General features: G+C 40.8%; 1 protein-coding gene across 2 annotated transcripts in view; it reads left to right on the top strand.

Moving 5' to 3' along the window:
• The window catches only part of Pkc98E (Protein kinase C), a 66,370-nt gene extending 51,194 nt beyond the window's left edge, over positions 1-15,176 (top strand). For both annotated transcript variants that reach the window (XM_076188063.1, XM_076188062.1), the window contains exons 13-14: positions 2,466-2,637; positions 9,665-15,176. In XM_076188063.1, the coding sequence (XP_076044178.1) occupies positions 2,466-2,627 (162 nt within the window). In that variant the 3' untranslated portion in view covers positions 2,628-2,637; positions 9,665-15,176. The remainder of the gene's footprint in view (positions 1-2,465; positions 2,638-9,664) is intronic.
• The last annotated feature ends 667 nt before the right edge of the window (positions 15,177-15,843 follow it).

The raw sequence follows: 15,843 nt of genomic DNA, 5'->3' as shown, positions 1-15,843 counted from the left end.
TTGATGGCAATGCTGCACTTGTGGCAGGATCAGGGGAGGGATTGAGGAGGTTGGTGACAGTTTAGGGGGGGGAGGTTGGAGATAGGTCTGGGTGGGGGTAGGGTAATGTGATGTACAAAGGGAGAAAGTAGCAGCAGATGGGAAGTGAGTATTGAGAGAGAGAGAGAGACTAGAGGAGGTGGATAGTTTTGGATACTTGGGTGCGAATGTAGATTGAGAGAAGCAAGTGAATACCTTAGGGGGTTGAAAAGTGTAGTAAGAGGTAGACATTTGGGAGTGGATGCTGGGAGGAGATTGTATGAGGGAGGCATAGAGCATGAGTGAAGAGGAGTTTGAATGTGTTTGAGGTGGGGTGCCTGAGAGGTATGATCGGGGTTGCTGGGCTGGATAGAGTGAGAGGTGGGGGGAAGATGGGGTTGATGAAAGATTGTTGGGATGGTTTGGACACATGGAAAGAATGAATGAGGAAAGATTAGTGGAAGAGTTGTGGATGGTGGGGATTGTGGTGCTGACCAGGGGTGGGATGGATGGATGATGTAAGGAGGGCATTGGGAGGGAGAGGGGTTGTCTGTTGAGGAGGGACATGAGAAAACAGAAGATAGGGATAAATGGAGAGTGGTTGTGTGTGAACGATGCTGTGATGCATGAAAGGGAGTGGGTGGGGGATGGGGGTTGAGGGAGTATGTATGAAAAAATAATTTTACACAGCCCAAAGGGATTTCTCCAAATCTTCTCTTTTTCTGCATGAGGGGACAGAGGGGTGGTTGCTGATTTAATGAAGCAGCCTTGCTGTGGATGTGCTGTGACTTGCAACACTGCTCCTGACCCAGGGCAGTGGGTGAGATACAGGGATGACCCATCACCCAGAAGGAGCCAAGATAGGAGGGAGGGAGGGGGGTGAATGGGAGTGGAGTACGTGGGGATGGAATGGTTGAGAGAGTATTTTATGCCTTTGTTTTTTGGCAACCTCCTTTGTTAGGGGGAGGGAGCCTTTGTTATATGCATGTATGTACTTTACATACATGTTGATATTATGACTTTTATACAGTTTGTAGCACTGTGGCTGAAACTGGTATTTGTAATATTGAAAGATTCTAAAAGTGTTCTGTCCTTTATTTTTCTTCTGTATAAGGTGTAGATAACTTTTAATATGTTGATTTCCTGATGGTGGTGATGCATCATAGGATGCAATGTATTTTATTGTTATTTTTGGCCATAACACTTAGACATAGGCTTAAAATCATCTTGGTCTGATTATTCATTCTTCAAGAAGATAATGTGTAGGTATGCATGAAAGCCATTGTGGGGTTGTGGATTGGCAGTCTTTGAAATCCAAAGCAACTAAATTATTATTGTTACACATTGTTCCATATCAGTTGCCATTTTGTTCTTTACCCCAGCTATTTCATTCGCCATCTCAGTTTCCCCGTCTTTCTTGTTCAATCAAGACCCCATTTAATTCCAAGTACCCTACAAAATAGTAAAGTTATTCCTCATGGCCAGAACAAAATCAGTAAATGAGGTAACCCAAAAGTGGGTGAAGAAGAAAGCTTGAATCGTAGTAGGAGAACTTTGACATTAAATTGTCATTTCTCTTTGTGCATATGATTAAATTCTATAGTTTGCGTAGTTCACTCTCCTGTGAGGAAGTAATAACATGCTAGGAATATAATAATTGTAGTACAGAAATAGATGTTTTAACACAATGCTGCTTTGGGCTGCTTAATCAATCTCTTCAGTATCAACTAGGTTTTAGGATATTGGTTAGTAAAGATGTATGAAAATTAATATTAGAAAAAACACTGCACATCATTTTGTAACCCCTTTGCTTTGGTGATTTGCTTGATAGATTTTATTCCTAGTCTTATCAGACTTTTTTTTTTTTTCTTGTTCTTCTTCATCTTGGTCTTCTTTTTCATCTTCATCATCTTCATCTTCTATATCTGTGACACTCACCTTGGTAGCAAAAGGGTTATAATCTATTTTGACTTATCTTTTCTATAGTGAAAGACCCTTTCCCCGCTGGTTTTTGCTAGATTATTGCATTCATTTCTATGGCACCCCAGGGATAGTGATTGGATTAAATTATGTTGACATAGCAAAGGTGTGTTAAGGTTTATGTCAAACAAATATTTAGGTTACTGTCGTACTCCGTATATTTTACTCTCACAAAATATAAAGTATTTTATTCAGTTTAGGGGATGTCACCATAGCAAAGGGGTTAATTTCATAACATGAATTTTAAATTTACCCAGGCCAAATAACAGTATTTTATGTAACAGTAAAAAGCTTAATTTCGAGTGAAGTTTTCATCCGTCATTGTGAACATGGATCATAAGTCTAGCCACTTTGTTTTGCAGGTTGAAACTAATTAGTTTGGGGAACAGATTTAGTAAACAAATTAATTAGTTTGCTGTTGTGTGTATACTTGTTACTTACTTGTCTATTTTGTGCCACCATTGCAGAAGGGACGCAAGGACGCTCTCAACTTCGATGCAGAGTTTACTAAGGAGGATCCAGTATTGACTCCCATCAATGCAGAAGTAGTTCGGGCAATCAATCAGGATGAATTCCGAGGCTTCTCTTTTGTCAATGATTATCATAGTATGGCCTTGGCACAAACTTAGAAATAAAAAGGTGAGGTGAAAGTTTCGAGAGTATTTTACACTAGTAATGTTTCATTATATAAGTGTTTATGAATATGTGAAACTGCCAATAATGTATATGAGTGAAGAAAATGTTAGATAAAAAATATAAAGTCAAAAGCACACCCACAGACCCACACATGAAGGCACAAAGGAGAAAAAATTAGTACATACACCAGACAAAAATATTTACTGCACAAATATGACAGCATCACACAATGAGATACAGAGATGGGACACCACGAGCATAGCTCCCTTCCCCGTAAGATACAGCTAGGTAAATACACACATACACACATGGGGTCTACCAACCTCGAAGGATTGAAGAGAAAGAGGTGATATGATTACAGTATTCAAGTCACTAAAGAGGGAGATTGCATCAACAGAGATCTCTTGGATAGGAGGGCTTTACAGGGTCATGAGAATAAAAAGAACATGTTCAATGGATGTGAAGAAATACAGTTTTCTATAAATACTTGGAATACCTTAGGTGATGCAGCCCAATCTCAAACAATGCATGAATTCAAATCTAAATATAATAATTGGAAATCAAGGCTGTAGAAGTTTGAACTGTACATGAATTTGAGCCAAAGTGTGATAAATTGGAGAGTAGAAGATGGAACCCAACAAGCACTCTCCATTTCTGTATACTACAATTACGTAAACAAACACAAGGCGACCTACTGACCATCTACAGAATCATGAACGGCACAGAAATACTCGATAGAGAGGATTTGTTAAACTGGGACAAGAGAAACACAAGAGGACATGGAAAGAAAATAAAAAAACTTAGTTATAGAAGAGGTCTGAAGAAAAAAATTTTCCACATAGAGTGGTGGACACTTGGAACAAACTGGATACACACACACTTAAAAGATAAATATTCGACATGGGAAGTAATGATAAGTGGATTACCACAAGGTTTTGAATTGGCTCTGATTATGTTTGCCATATATATATAAATAACATAGATGAAGGTGTGAAATGTTATATTAACTTCTATACAGATGATGCAAAACTACTAAAGAAAGTAAATACAGAGGAAGACTGTGAATCACTACAGAAAGACCTGGATAAAGACTGGGAATGGAGTCAAAAGTGGGAAGTGAACTTCAACATCATGAAATGTAGTATAATGGAGTTTGGAAAAAATAAAAATAGAATATGGGGCAATATAAAATTGTTACAGAGGAAGTTAAAAAAGTTAGCTCGGAAAGGGACCTAGGAGTAATTATCGGCAAAGACATGTCACCAGACAAGCATATCAAAAAAATAGTTGGAGAAACCTTCAATTCACTAAGATCAATGAAAGTGCCCTTTGATTACTTGGTTGAGGAAATGGTAAAGAAAATATTAGTTACACTGATAAGACCAAGATTGGAGTATGCTGTGACACTATGCCCAGTACTAAAAAGAATATAAAGAAATTAGAAAGAATACAAAGAGCAATGACAACGATGGTACCAACATTCTCCAAATTGACATACAAACATTGTCCAAATTGGAAGTACCAACCCTGGAACAAAGAAGAGAAAGAGGAGATCTGCTGACCATTTACAGAATTATGAAAGGGATGGAAGTCCTAGACAGAGATGATTCATTAAAATTGGATAAGAGAAAAACAAAGAGGACATGAAAAGAAACTCAGAAAGGATAGTTATAGAAGAGATCTGGAAAAGAATAGCATCCTACACAGAATGGTGGGTGTCTGGAATAAATTAGATGAGGCAACAGTGTGTGCAAATACTATACAAGAACTTAAGAACAAACTAGATGTTGCAACAGTGTGTGCAAATACTATACAAGAATTTAAGAACAAACTAGATTCTGAAAGATACAAAGACAGGTCACTATGAGCATAGCTCCCTTCCTGTATAATACAACTAGGTAAATAAATACACACACACACACACACATGCAAGGAATAGGGAAACTATGCCAAGGGAACATAGAATACACAGAAGATATAGAAATGGCTGAGGTCATGTGTAAGCATTTCAAGTCTGTTTTCTCTAGAGAAAAAGTATGGCACTGGGATGAAGGGCAAGAAGTGAGATCCACCTCTATGGGGGAAATAATAACAACACAAATTGAAATGGTGGACCAAATAACAAGCCTTGATGTCAGGAAATTGCACAGCCTGGATGGAATTGCAAAGTGGATATTAAAGGAGTGTAGGAGACAAAATATATGTTTGTCTAAGGAAGGAAAAATACCACAAGACAGGAAAAAGGCCAACATTGTACATATACCGTATTTTCCGGCGTAAAATGCGCATCGGGTTATAATGCACACCCATGCACTTCGTTATCTCAGTACACAGATAGCGCGCACCAACGTATAACGTGCATGCCCAATCGCATTTGTCTATAACGCAGTTTTACCTCGGTATTTATATAATCTGAACGAGGTTACATGGAGAAGTATTTTTCATTGGCTAGAGCCACCGCTGGGAAATCTGTTGATTTGTCACTAAATTAAGTGTTTATTTAATCATCAATCAGGACACAACCAAGAAAAAGTCGGAACTATATGTACCGGTATATGACTCATGTTGTGCGTTGGTCCCTTATTACTTTGTAGCTTAAATAGTTTGTAGGAAATATGATTAAAAAAAGTTTATTGAAAGTAAAATATACAGAAAATTTTCCGGATTTTTACAGAAAATTTTCATTTTATAATTTGAGGAAATAATTCGTCTTTACCATTTTTTATTTAATGCTGAAACAAACTACTGACTGTTTTAGCTTTGAACCTGCAATGACAGTGGTGAAATAGGACAGTCTCTCATCGAGGTGACGTTTAGTTAATATAACTCCCAAAAGAGGGTGTTGTAGTCAGGTGTTTGACAAGATTTTATGAACGGCCGCAACGGAACTTGTACCATACCTAAAGTGAAGCAACAAAGCCAACATAAAAATTCAAACTAGGATGCTGTGAACATGGGCAAATATCATGAATATTGATCATGTTTCATGGTGTTTAGGCCTATTTACCATGACTGTTCTTTTTGTTCTTATGGAACGTCACGGAGAAGTGTGCCGTCCCGACTTTGTGACAGCCAACATCGTCACGTTGTGAAAAAATTACACACACAGCCGCAGAATTTTTATCGTAGGCTGTAGATAATGCGCACCACCGGATAACGCACACACCCATTTTTAGGCCCTTCCAACGGATAAAAGTCGCGCACTATACGCTGGAAAATACGGTTATATATATATATATATATATATATATATGTATATATATATATATTTATATATATATATATATATATATATAAAGGATGAAACTAGGAGGACCCAACAAATTACAGACTGGTTTCCCTTACAAGTACCATTGCCAAAATTTGTGGAAAGGTTATCAAAAATAGATGGACAAAACATCTGGAGAACAACATACTAAACTCGAGACAGTTTGGATTCAGACAGGGAAGATCATGTGCCACAAATCTGATCTGTTTTTACTCAAGACTATTAGATATAATACAGGAAAGGGACAGATGGGCTGATTGTGCTTTCCTAGATCTACAAAAAGCTTTTGATAAAGTGCCACATAGAAAACTATTAGGAAAACTGAAAACCATAGGAAGGGTACAAGGTAAACTACTGGAATGGATGGAGGATATCTTGCATGGAAGAAAAATAAGAGTAGTGCTCAGAAATAAGGGTTTTACTTGGGAAGAGGTGATTAGTGGAGTTCCACAAGGATCAGTACTGGCTCCAATAATGTATGCTATTTATGTGAATGATATGGATGAGGGTGTGGACAGTTACATGAGCTTCTTTGCTGATTACACAAACTTGTTGAGGAAAGTGAGCTCTGAAATAGACTGTGAGATGCTGCAGAGAGATCTGAACAAACTTTAGGAATGGAATCACAAATGGGAAGTGGACTTCAACATTAAGAAATGTAGTATAATGGAATTTGGAAAAAAAATAAAAGCAGGATATCAAGACAATATTAAATCAGTGAAAAGGAAGTAAAGAAAGTGGGATTTGAAAAAGACCTGGAAGTAATCATCACAAAGGACATGTCCCCTGATAAACAGATAAACAAAATTGTTGGAGAAACCTACAACTTGCTGAGATCAATAAAAGTGGCATTTACTTACTTGGACAAAGAAATGGTGAAGAAAATACTAGTCACACTGATAAGACCAAGACTGGAGTATGCAGCAACACTATGGTCACCCAGTACCAAAAAGAATACAAGGAAAATTGAAAGAATCCAAAGAGCAACTACGAAGATGGCCCCCACACTTTCAGAACTGTCATACAAAGAGAGATTGTCAAAACTAGAGTTACTGACTCTGGAGCAAAGAAGAGAAAGAAGAGACTTGTTGACCATCTATAGAATCATGAGAGGTATGGAAGTCCTTGATAGAGAAGACTTACTAAAATGGAATATGAGAAATACAAAGGGAGATGGAAGGAAGCTCAAAAAGAACGGTTATAGAAGAGACCTGAAAAAGAACAGCTTTCCCCACAGAGTGGTGGATGTATGGAACAAACCGGACAAAATGGTAGTGTGTGCAGAAACCATACATGAATTTAAGAACAACTTTGACACTGTGAGATACAGAGACGGGACACCACAAGCACAGCTCCCCTTCCCATAAGATACAACTAGGTAAATACACACACACACACACACACACACACACACACACACACACACACCTACAGAATTATGAAAGGGATGGAAGTCTTCAATTGAGATGATCTACTAAAGTGGGATCAAAGAAAAACAAGAGGACATGATTTTTTTTTTTAAAGGGATAGTTATAGAAGAGATCTGAAAAAGAATAGTTTCCCACACAGAGTTGTGGATATCTGGAATAAATTGGATGAGGAAACAGTGAATGCAAACACTACACAAGAATTTAAGAACAAACTTTATGCTGAAAGATACCAAGACAGGTCACTATGAGCATAGCTCTCCTCCCATAAAATACAAGTAGGTAAAAATACACACACACAGGAAATAGTAAAACTATGTCAAGGGAACATGGAATACACAGAGGATATAGAAATGGCTGAAATTATGAACAAACATTTCAAATCTATGTTCACTAAAGAAAACATACACAATTGGGATGAAGGAAGTAGAGAAAGATCTCCCAATGAGAGAAATAACTGTGACAGAAACAAATAAGAGACCAAATAATGTCAGAAAATCACATGACCTGGATGGAATTGCAAACTGGATTCTAAAAGAATGTATGGATGAACTAATGGACAAAATATAGATAATGGATTGCTCACTCAAGGAAGGAAAAATATCGGAAGACTGGAAAAGTGCCAATATTGTACCAATATATAAAGGGGGAAACAAGGAAGGCCCAACAAACTATAGACCAGTCTCCCTTACAAGTACAGTAACCAAAATTTGTGAGAAGGTTATCAAAAATAGATGAATAAAACATCTGGATAAGAACAATATACTTAATCCGAGACCATTCAGATTTAGATCATGTGCCACAAATTTGGTTTGATGCTATTCAAGGTTAATAGATATAATACAAGAAAGGGACAGATGGGCAGACTGTGCTTTCCTGGACTTACAAAAGGCATTTGATAAAGTACTACACAAAAAATTAAGAAAACTTGAAACAACAGGTGGTATACAAGGAAAACTATTGAAATGGATGGAGGATTTCTTGCATGGAAGAAAAATGAGTGGTGCTCAGAGATAAAAATTGTACTTGGGAAGAAATGATTAGTGGTGTCCCACAGGGATCAGTGCTGGCTCTGATAATGTTTGCTCTATATGTAAATAACATGAATGAAGGTTTAGAATGTTACATGAACTTCTTTGCAGATGATGCAAAACTACTAAAGAAAGTAAGTATGAAAGATTGTGAATCGCTACAGAGATCTGAACAAGATATGGGAATGAAGTCAGATGTGGGAAGTGGACTTTTTCTCACCTCACCAATCTCCCAGTAGGCCATTAGGCCCATCAGCAACCAGCCTCCTCCAGAGCTCTCAGTCAAGAATTCCATGGCTGGTCCTGAGATTCTCGAGCAGTGGCTATTTGTACGGGAGCGGCTTGCTAAGCCTGTCCTCCCAACCCTCCTTTATCCAGGCTTGGGACCGACATGTGAAGTGGTGAACCAGCTCCACCTGGCAGAGTTGAAGTGGACTTCAACATTAAGAAATGTAGTATACTGGAATTTGGAAAAAGTAAAAGAAGAATATCATGACAGTATAAAATTGGTGCAAGGGAAGTAAAGAAAGTTGGTTCTGAAAAGGACCCAGGAGTAATCATCACCAAAGACATGTCCCCAGACAAACAGGTAAACAAAATAGTTGGAGAAACCTATAATTTGTTAAGATCAATAAGAGTGGCTTTTAATTACTTGGACGAGGAAATGGTAAAGAAAATACTAGTTACACAGATATAAGACCAAGACTGGAGTAAGCAGCAACACATGGACACCCAGTACAAAAAAGAATATAAGGAAAATAGAAAGAATCCAAAGAGCATTGACAAAGATGGCCCCAACACTTTCAAAACTGACATATGAGAAAAGATTGTCTAACCTGGAATTACCAACCCTGGAACAGAGAAGAGAAAGAGGTGATTTGTTGGCCATTTATAGACTTATGAAAGGCATGGAAGTCCTTGATAGAGAAGACTTATTAAATTGGGATAGAAGAAAAACATGGGGACATGAAAAGAAACTCAAAAAGGACAGTTATAGAAGAAATCTGGAAAAAAAAAATGCTTTCCACACAGAGTGGTGGATGTCTGGAACAAATTGTACAAAATGATAGTGTGTACAAATGCTATACATGAATTTAAGAACAAACTAGATGTGAGATACAAAGACGGGTCACTACAAGCATATCTCCCCCTCCCGTATAATACAACTAGGTAAATAGACACACGCACACACACACAATTATTATTCCTTCTCCCCTCACATCCGAAATAGGTAGAAACATGTTGCCATATTTAGATTTTTTAGGGTGCGTGAGATATTTAGATGTTTTAATTTTTTCTTTCAGGTGCATCATCTAGTGTTTCAACTACTGGAAAAGAAAGCAATGCACAAAAGGAATACTCTGGTCACAAAAATGTACAATACTGTTATGTACATGCACAACCTAAACAAGAAGCAGCACAATGTTTTATTTATTTATATGATTTTTTTTCTTTCTTTTTTCTTTTCTTTTCTTTTTAATTATTTGTCCCCCTTCCAAGAGCTTAGGATCAATTTATGTGCAGAGAGCTTTACCTTCAACTAAACATGAATAAGGGAAGTCTCACAAATGTCCGAGCTACTATGAGTATTATCACATAATGTAGACCTCTTAGTGCAAAGGAGAAGAGAATTTCAGTAGAGTTAGTGTAGAGCGGAAACCATAGAGGGTGTTCTGTGGAGAGGCTCTACAGTCCCAGTATTCCTCCCCTGATTCCTGGTGCCAGATTTCATAAGTCCCCTGCTTGTGTCCCAGGCTCGAAATCTCCTTCCCCAGGGGCTAATGCTACAATCATTGTCAAGTCTTTTTATGTAGTGATTGCTTGGTTGTTTAGGGATTTTTCTCAATGCATTTGCCAAGATTACTACTGCTCTAGTTATTACTCTGTGAGCTTGACCAACTGTACCTAGATAAGGGCCAAAAATACCATTATTTATTATGGAGTGCAAGTCAGGTAGAAGTTAAGCCAGCCAATCTAGATATATATACTCTGAAACTCAGGTGCTGGCCTATTTTGCATTTATTCCTCTGCTCTTCCAGGTTGTAGTGGAGCAGCAGCAGGTTGTGTTGTCTTAAGTCATGAGCACAAGTGTCAGTCAGTCAGTCAGTCAGTCAGTCCCCCTCCAATTTCCACGTCTGGTCACGAAAATGAAGAAAGTTAACGGTGTACTTCCCTTTGTGTACGCACAATAGAGTCCTTGTATAGTAGCATATAGGCATTCACCAAGACTCCTGCTTTGTGCTACCACGTCACTCAGTCATTTCATTTTTAGTCCTGTCACATGAGGCACAAGGTCATGTGCCCAGGCTTCACTCATGTCATGGATTGAAATATATCAAGCAACACCATGAAAAGGATCTCTGGTTGAACGGTGACCTATGCTTGAGTAATGAAAGCACCTGCAAGCAGACCTAGTGTGGTCGAAAGTATGCATAGCGTTGTTGATGTGGTTTTACAAATGGACCATTGAGGGTGGCCAACTGTTTCCAAATTGGGTATGCGCATGATCTGTATGCTGGTAGGGATCCTAGTACTACCCAGGTTAGTGTGTATTGTGCATAGTTTAGTGGCAGTCATGTTGGTGATGGCTGCTGGCGGTGTCAGTCAGAAAGGCAGGAGCAGTGATACATGAGCAGCAACTACCAGACTTAGTGGGGACCCGGAGCACCCCGACCTCACGCCGAGCTCGGGGCAGGTCGGGTCATGTCGCATTAGTATGTGCAAACAAGTCTGCATACTGCTGCTTATGCCTCACTGTGCACATCCCTGCTCTACTCTAGCAAATCTTCCACTGTTCCATCTCATTAGTAACATTATTTTCTTAAGTTGAGAGCATTTGCTAAAGTGTTTGTTTGTATTTTGTGTAAGGTGGGCTTGACGGAGGTAAGGCCTGTCTCCCCCTGCACTCCCGAGTGCATCCTGCCTTATCTCGGTGCATGCCCACCTTTGCTGGTGGCTGTTTTACTGCCCAGCCCACCCCTCCCTTCCTCCCTCCTCCTTCCCACATTGCCTTCACAGGCACTTGCCAGGTGGAGGGAGGCCCGATACGTAGGGGTTGGATGGGCGGGCAGCTTGTGTGCAATCCTCCAGCTCGAGGAAAGCCAAGCCATGTGCTGTCCGAGGGCCCTGGGTCCAGTCATGAGAGGCCCTCGGGCGGCTGCCCCACAGTCACTACTGTCGTCATCTGCCTTAACGTCTTGCGCACAAAGAGGTTCTTTTGTTGTGATGTGGAATGAAGCTGTAGGACTGGAAGGGTGGGTGGCGCCTCAGTCTCCCCCAAGTGTGGCTTCTGCCACATTGAGAGCCACTCCTCTCCAGCATGATTTATGCTGGTTCAATCCAGAGGCACCAACCGCTCTGCCTTCATGTGCAATACTGTGTGTGCTCTGGCCACACTTGATGTCTGGCAGCCCTGTGGCTGCTTGCAAAACCACTTGGTGTTAGCCATCGGGGCTGCTGCTGCTGCTTTGCTGTGCTGCTGCCTCTGGCTTGTGTCCACTCACAGCCTCCACTCCCAAGTAAGGCAGTGTACTCTCTTGATTCATAACTCACAACCATATCTGATAGCAAATGTAACAACATTCATATTGCAAACCTGGCCAAAGTAGATATTGTACCTGTAGAGAAGTCTTGTAGTGTGCAGTTTTAACTGTCTTCATTGTTTGTCTTGTGGTTAAAATCTGCGTTGTTGAGTAGGTAGTTATTGTGTGAGTTGCTTATTATTCATTGATGGAAAGGTTGCTGTGTCTTGCCCAACCAGCCTGGCAGACTTAGGAGCATTTTGTGTGCAGGTGTCAGCAATGTAGAAAGAATGTACACATAACCATTGCAACTTGACAAAAGCATCCCATATGCCTTTTAAGGGAAAGCCCAACTGTGGGCAAATAAACACATTTTAAAAGCTGATAGAAAGAAGAAAAAAGGCTTCAGACCATCTAAAGTAACCTCATCCAAAGGCAACTATTGCCTAGATCAGCCTTGGCCGCAAATATTATGACAGAAAGGCCAAGTTATCAACAACACTGAATATCATACAAGGTCGATATCACAGAAGAAGGTAATCTTTGGTGGTTGATAATTCTTTAAGGAGAATGCTTTATGGCTGCATACCACCAAGAGGAGCCTTGATAAGCAGATTACCATCTATAATGGCCAAATAAATTGCAGAATACCACCATGAGAGTATGACTTCAAGACTGTATGACAAGTGGCCTCTGTTTGAGGTCCACCAACACCCAAGATCACAGATAACCACATTAATAATGTTAAACCAAGAACTGTTGGAAGGTGACATTGTGTATTCTTCCTAATCCAACCATCAGACACTGGTTGCTGTTCCTGTGCAAGGAGCCTTGTCAACACAGCAGGCAGTGGGAGAGCGTTGGCAGCAACTAAACCATCCACCAAATGCTTGGGAGGATTAGGTTGCTGTTTTGACACACTAATTATTTTGGACAGGGCTTGGGAAGAGGCCAAGAAAGTAGTTCCCAGAACTGCAAGGCCCTTCAGGGATTCCTTCCTTTCCTTGCCTCACATAAGAAGAGCAGTTTGCACGCAATACCCCCCTCCCAGTTTTCAAAACAAGCTGGGGGGGAAAAATGGCAAAGGCTGAATTCAAGTTTCTCTTCGTGCAACATTGCATCTTGCTTTGTCCAAATGTTCGACTGCTGAAAGAAATTTAAAGCTGTTAGAGCACATCCATTGGATACAGGCTTTTCACAAGACATGACGTTCCAAATACAAAGAGGCGCGAGGTAAGGCACCAGCCGTGCCAGCACCTGTGTGCCTCCGTGTTGCGGTGTAAGTGTGCCGGGGGCACTGCCACGTTGCCACATCTTGATGGGGTGTGGCCAGCCATGTGGCCCCGTGGAGTTTGGGTGCTGTGCAAGGCCTTTCTTTCCCCCCACCCCCTCCCCCTTGCACCACACCTGCAGCAGGCTGGAAGCTTACAGAATGCCCTTCTTTTTTCTCATGTAGCATGAGTGTGTGTATGTGTGTGCAGAAGTTCTCTTGACCCCAGACAACAAGTGGCATTGTGGTTCTGTAAGCCACAATTTTAACCATGTGGTGCATTTGTGGTGGGGGAGGCTGGGGGTCGAGGGCCCTGCACCTCCGTGTCACGTCACAGTCATTCTCCTCCTCATCAGTATTCTTTCTTACGTATCTCCACCGTTTGCCTGGGTCCTCTGGGAGGACCGTCCAGGGACACATTGGTTTTGTGTGGGGAGTGTTGACACTCGTACTGGCTTTAAGTTAAATACTGCCATGTGTCGGCTCTAGTTTCCAGTATTGGACATGGGGAACGACCAGGGCCGTTGAAAGTGTCACCTCCAGGTATTGGTTACCTGGGTTAACAAAAAGCAGTTTGTGACACAAGTTCCACATCCAGTATCAGGTTACTGGTTACAGAATGATGGCACAAGACTGCAGAGTCATGACTCTTGTATCCAATGCTTAACAAGGTGGTGAGCCCATGGTGGTGAGTCAGAAATACATGGCCCACAGCCTGGCCCTGGAGGTCCACACAATAAAGGTATTAGCCATCCCTTCCTTTTTCAAACCCTTGCTAACCCACCCTACAACACAATCATTTCTAGTGTACTTATTGCATTCTAAGTTTTTAGTTGGGATCTTCAAGCCAAAGAGATTGATGTTAGCTGTAGATGGAGAAGACAACTTATGATTAGATACACAATTTGTTCCCACAACTATTGTGTGCATAAAGCCAGGAAGTGCTGGGAAGAATGATGAGTTATACATGTATACATATGTGTATACATGCATCTTTATGTGTGGGGGCGTATTTGTATACTTGCAAGCGTGAATGTTGGCAAGTGTGTTTGCCAAGTGTGCACTAGTCAGCACTGGATGGTTGAAATTGCTCCTCTGTGCTAAAGCAAAGCAATTGCTTCATGAGTGAATGTGCGAACAAGTGTCAAGTTCAGCTGTAACCATGGTGGGTTGGTAAGGGCAGTGACAGGCAAGCAGGCAGGCAGGCAAGCAGGCAGGCAGGCAGGCAGACAGACAGGCTGGCTGAGTGTAAAGTCAAAGGTGAGCTAACCTATACATAACCGTAGACTTGTTTGCCAATACCGAAGATGGTGAAAGTCTTGCCAAATCAGCTCACCATGCCAAAGAAGAAAGTGCGATTTGCCTGTCAGAAGCCTCGTCTCTCAGTGACACACACCATCCATCCACTAGGCAGCCTGCTCAAGGGCAAAAGAAGTCTTTAGAGATGGTAGTGGTGGCATTGACGCAGACGGGCTGGGTTTAGTAATAGTGGCCTGCCCTTGCTTGGCTCTCCCCCTCCTCCTTCTCATCCTCCCTCCTCCTCCACCATCTCCCTCTTCCTCTTCATCCTCCTTCTCTTCTCCCTTCTCCTTCCCCTCCCCCATCTCCCTCCACCATCCAATTTTCCTCTTCCTCCTTCATTTCCATTTCTCTCATCTTCCTTCACCTCTGTTTTCATTTCCTCCCTCCATCTCTTCCATCCACCTCCTCCTTTTTTCTTCTCTTCTATCCTGCTCCTTCAGCTACTATTTATTCTTCCTTCTCTTGTTCCTCCCGCCCCTCTTCCAAACTAGTGGGTGAGCAAGGCCGAAGGTTTTCCAAGGTCACTATGCTGCTACCTGTGGACTCTGTGCCAAAATCCTGCTGTCTCCCTCGCTTCATAACACCAGTGTTCTCCTCTGTATATTAACTGTATTGATAAGTCAATGGGTATTTTTGTCTCCTTAAAAACAACAAAAAAATACTTATGTCTTTCTCTCAGCTGACTGTATGAGAAGCGTGATACAAATATATTTAAGTGTCCTACATTTGACTTTCTTTTATGGCCTCAAAATGACATTTAGTGTACTGATATTTCAGTGATTGATTGTTTCATTCATTTTGATAAGGTGCAATTTTCACGTCGTTTATGTGGGAAGGAGTAAAAAATGGTAAGTAATTTTTCTCTCATTCCTAGCCACTTCACTTGTGGTTAACAACTTATTTATCTTGAAGGAATCACATTTGTTGTAAAATCATTCATTATTGGCTGGAAACATCTTGTTTAAATACAAGAGCAATATAAATCCCTAAATATAGTAAATGGACCTTTTACACCTCAAGATTTGAATTAACACTAGCAGGGGTGGACAACAAAAACCACAATGTTGTTGGAGTGCTGTAGTAAGTGTTTGCGCTCCACTGACTGGAAAGTAGCAGCCCCATAATGGCTGGCAGTAGTCCTCAAGCTCTCCTGTAGATCTTTGTGAGGAGCTATTTCTGTCACTAGCTTGCAATAGTAGGAGGAGGGGAGTAGTTGCTTCCCCCAAATGATAAGGTGGAAGAAGTACAGTTGAAGTTGATCTTAGGCTCCAACCTGGAGACAAATGTCTGCACCTCCAGATGGAGGCGTGGGTATTCGTTTGTTTTAACAATGTTCAGCAAAAGCGTGATTCATGCCAGCTGTCTTGTAGAAACTTTGGTCCCTTTGAAG

This window comes from Oratosquilla oratoria, chromosome 7 (genome assembly GCF_046742065.1).
Source record: "Oratosquilla oratoria isolate Oo_2021 chromosome 7, ASM4674206v1, whole genome shotgun sequence".
Taxonomy (NCBI): domain Eukaryota; kingdom Metazoa; phylum Arthropoda; class Malacostraca; order Stomatopoda; family Squillidae; genus Oratosquilla; species Oratosquilla oratoria.
Note: the sequence above shows the minus strand (reverse complement) of the source record. Positions and strands in the feature narration are given on the sequence as shown.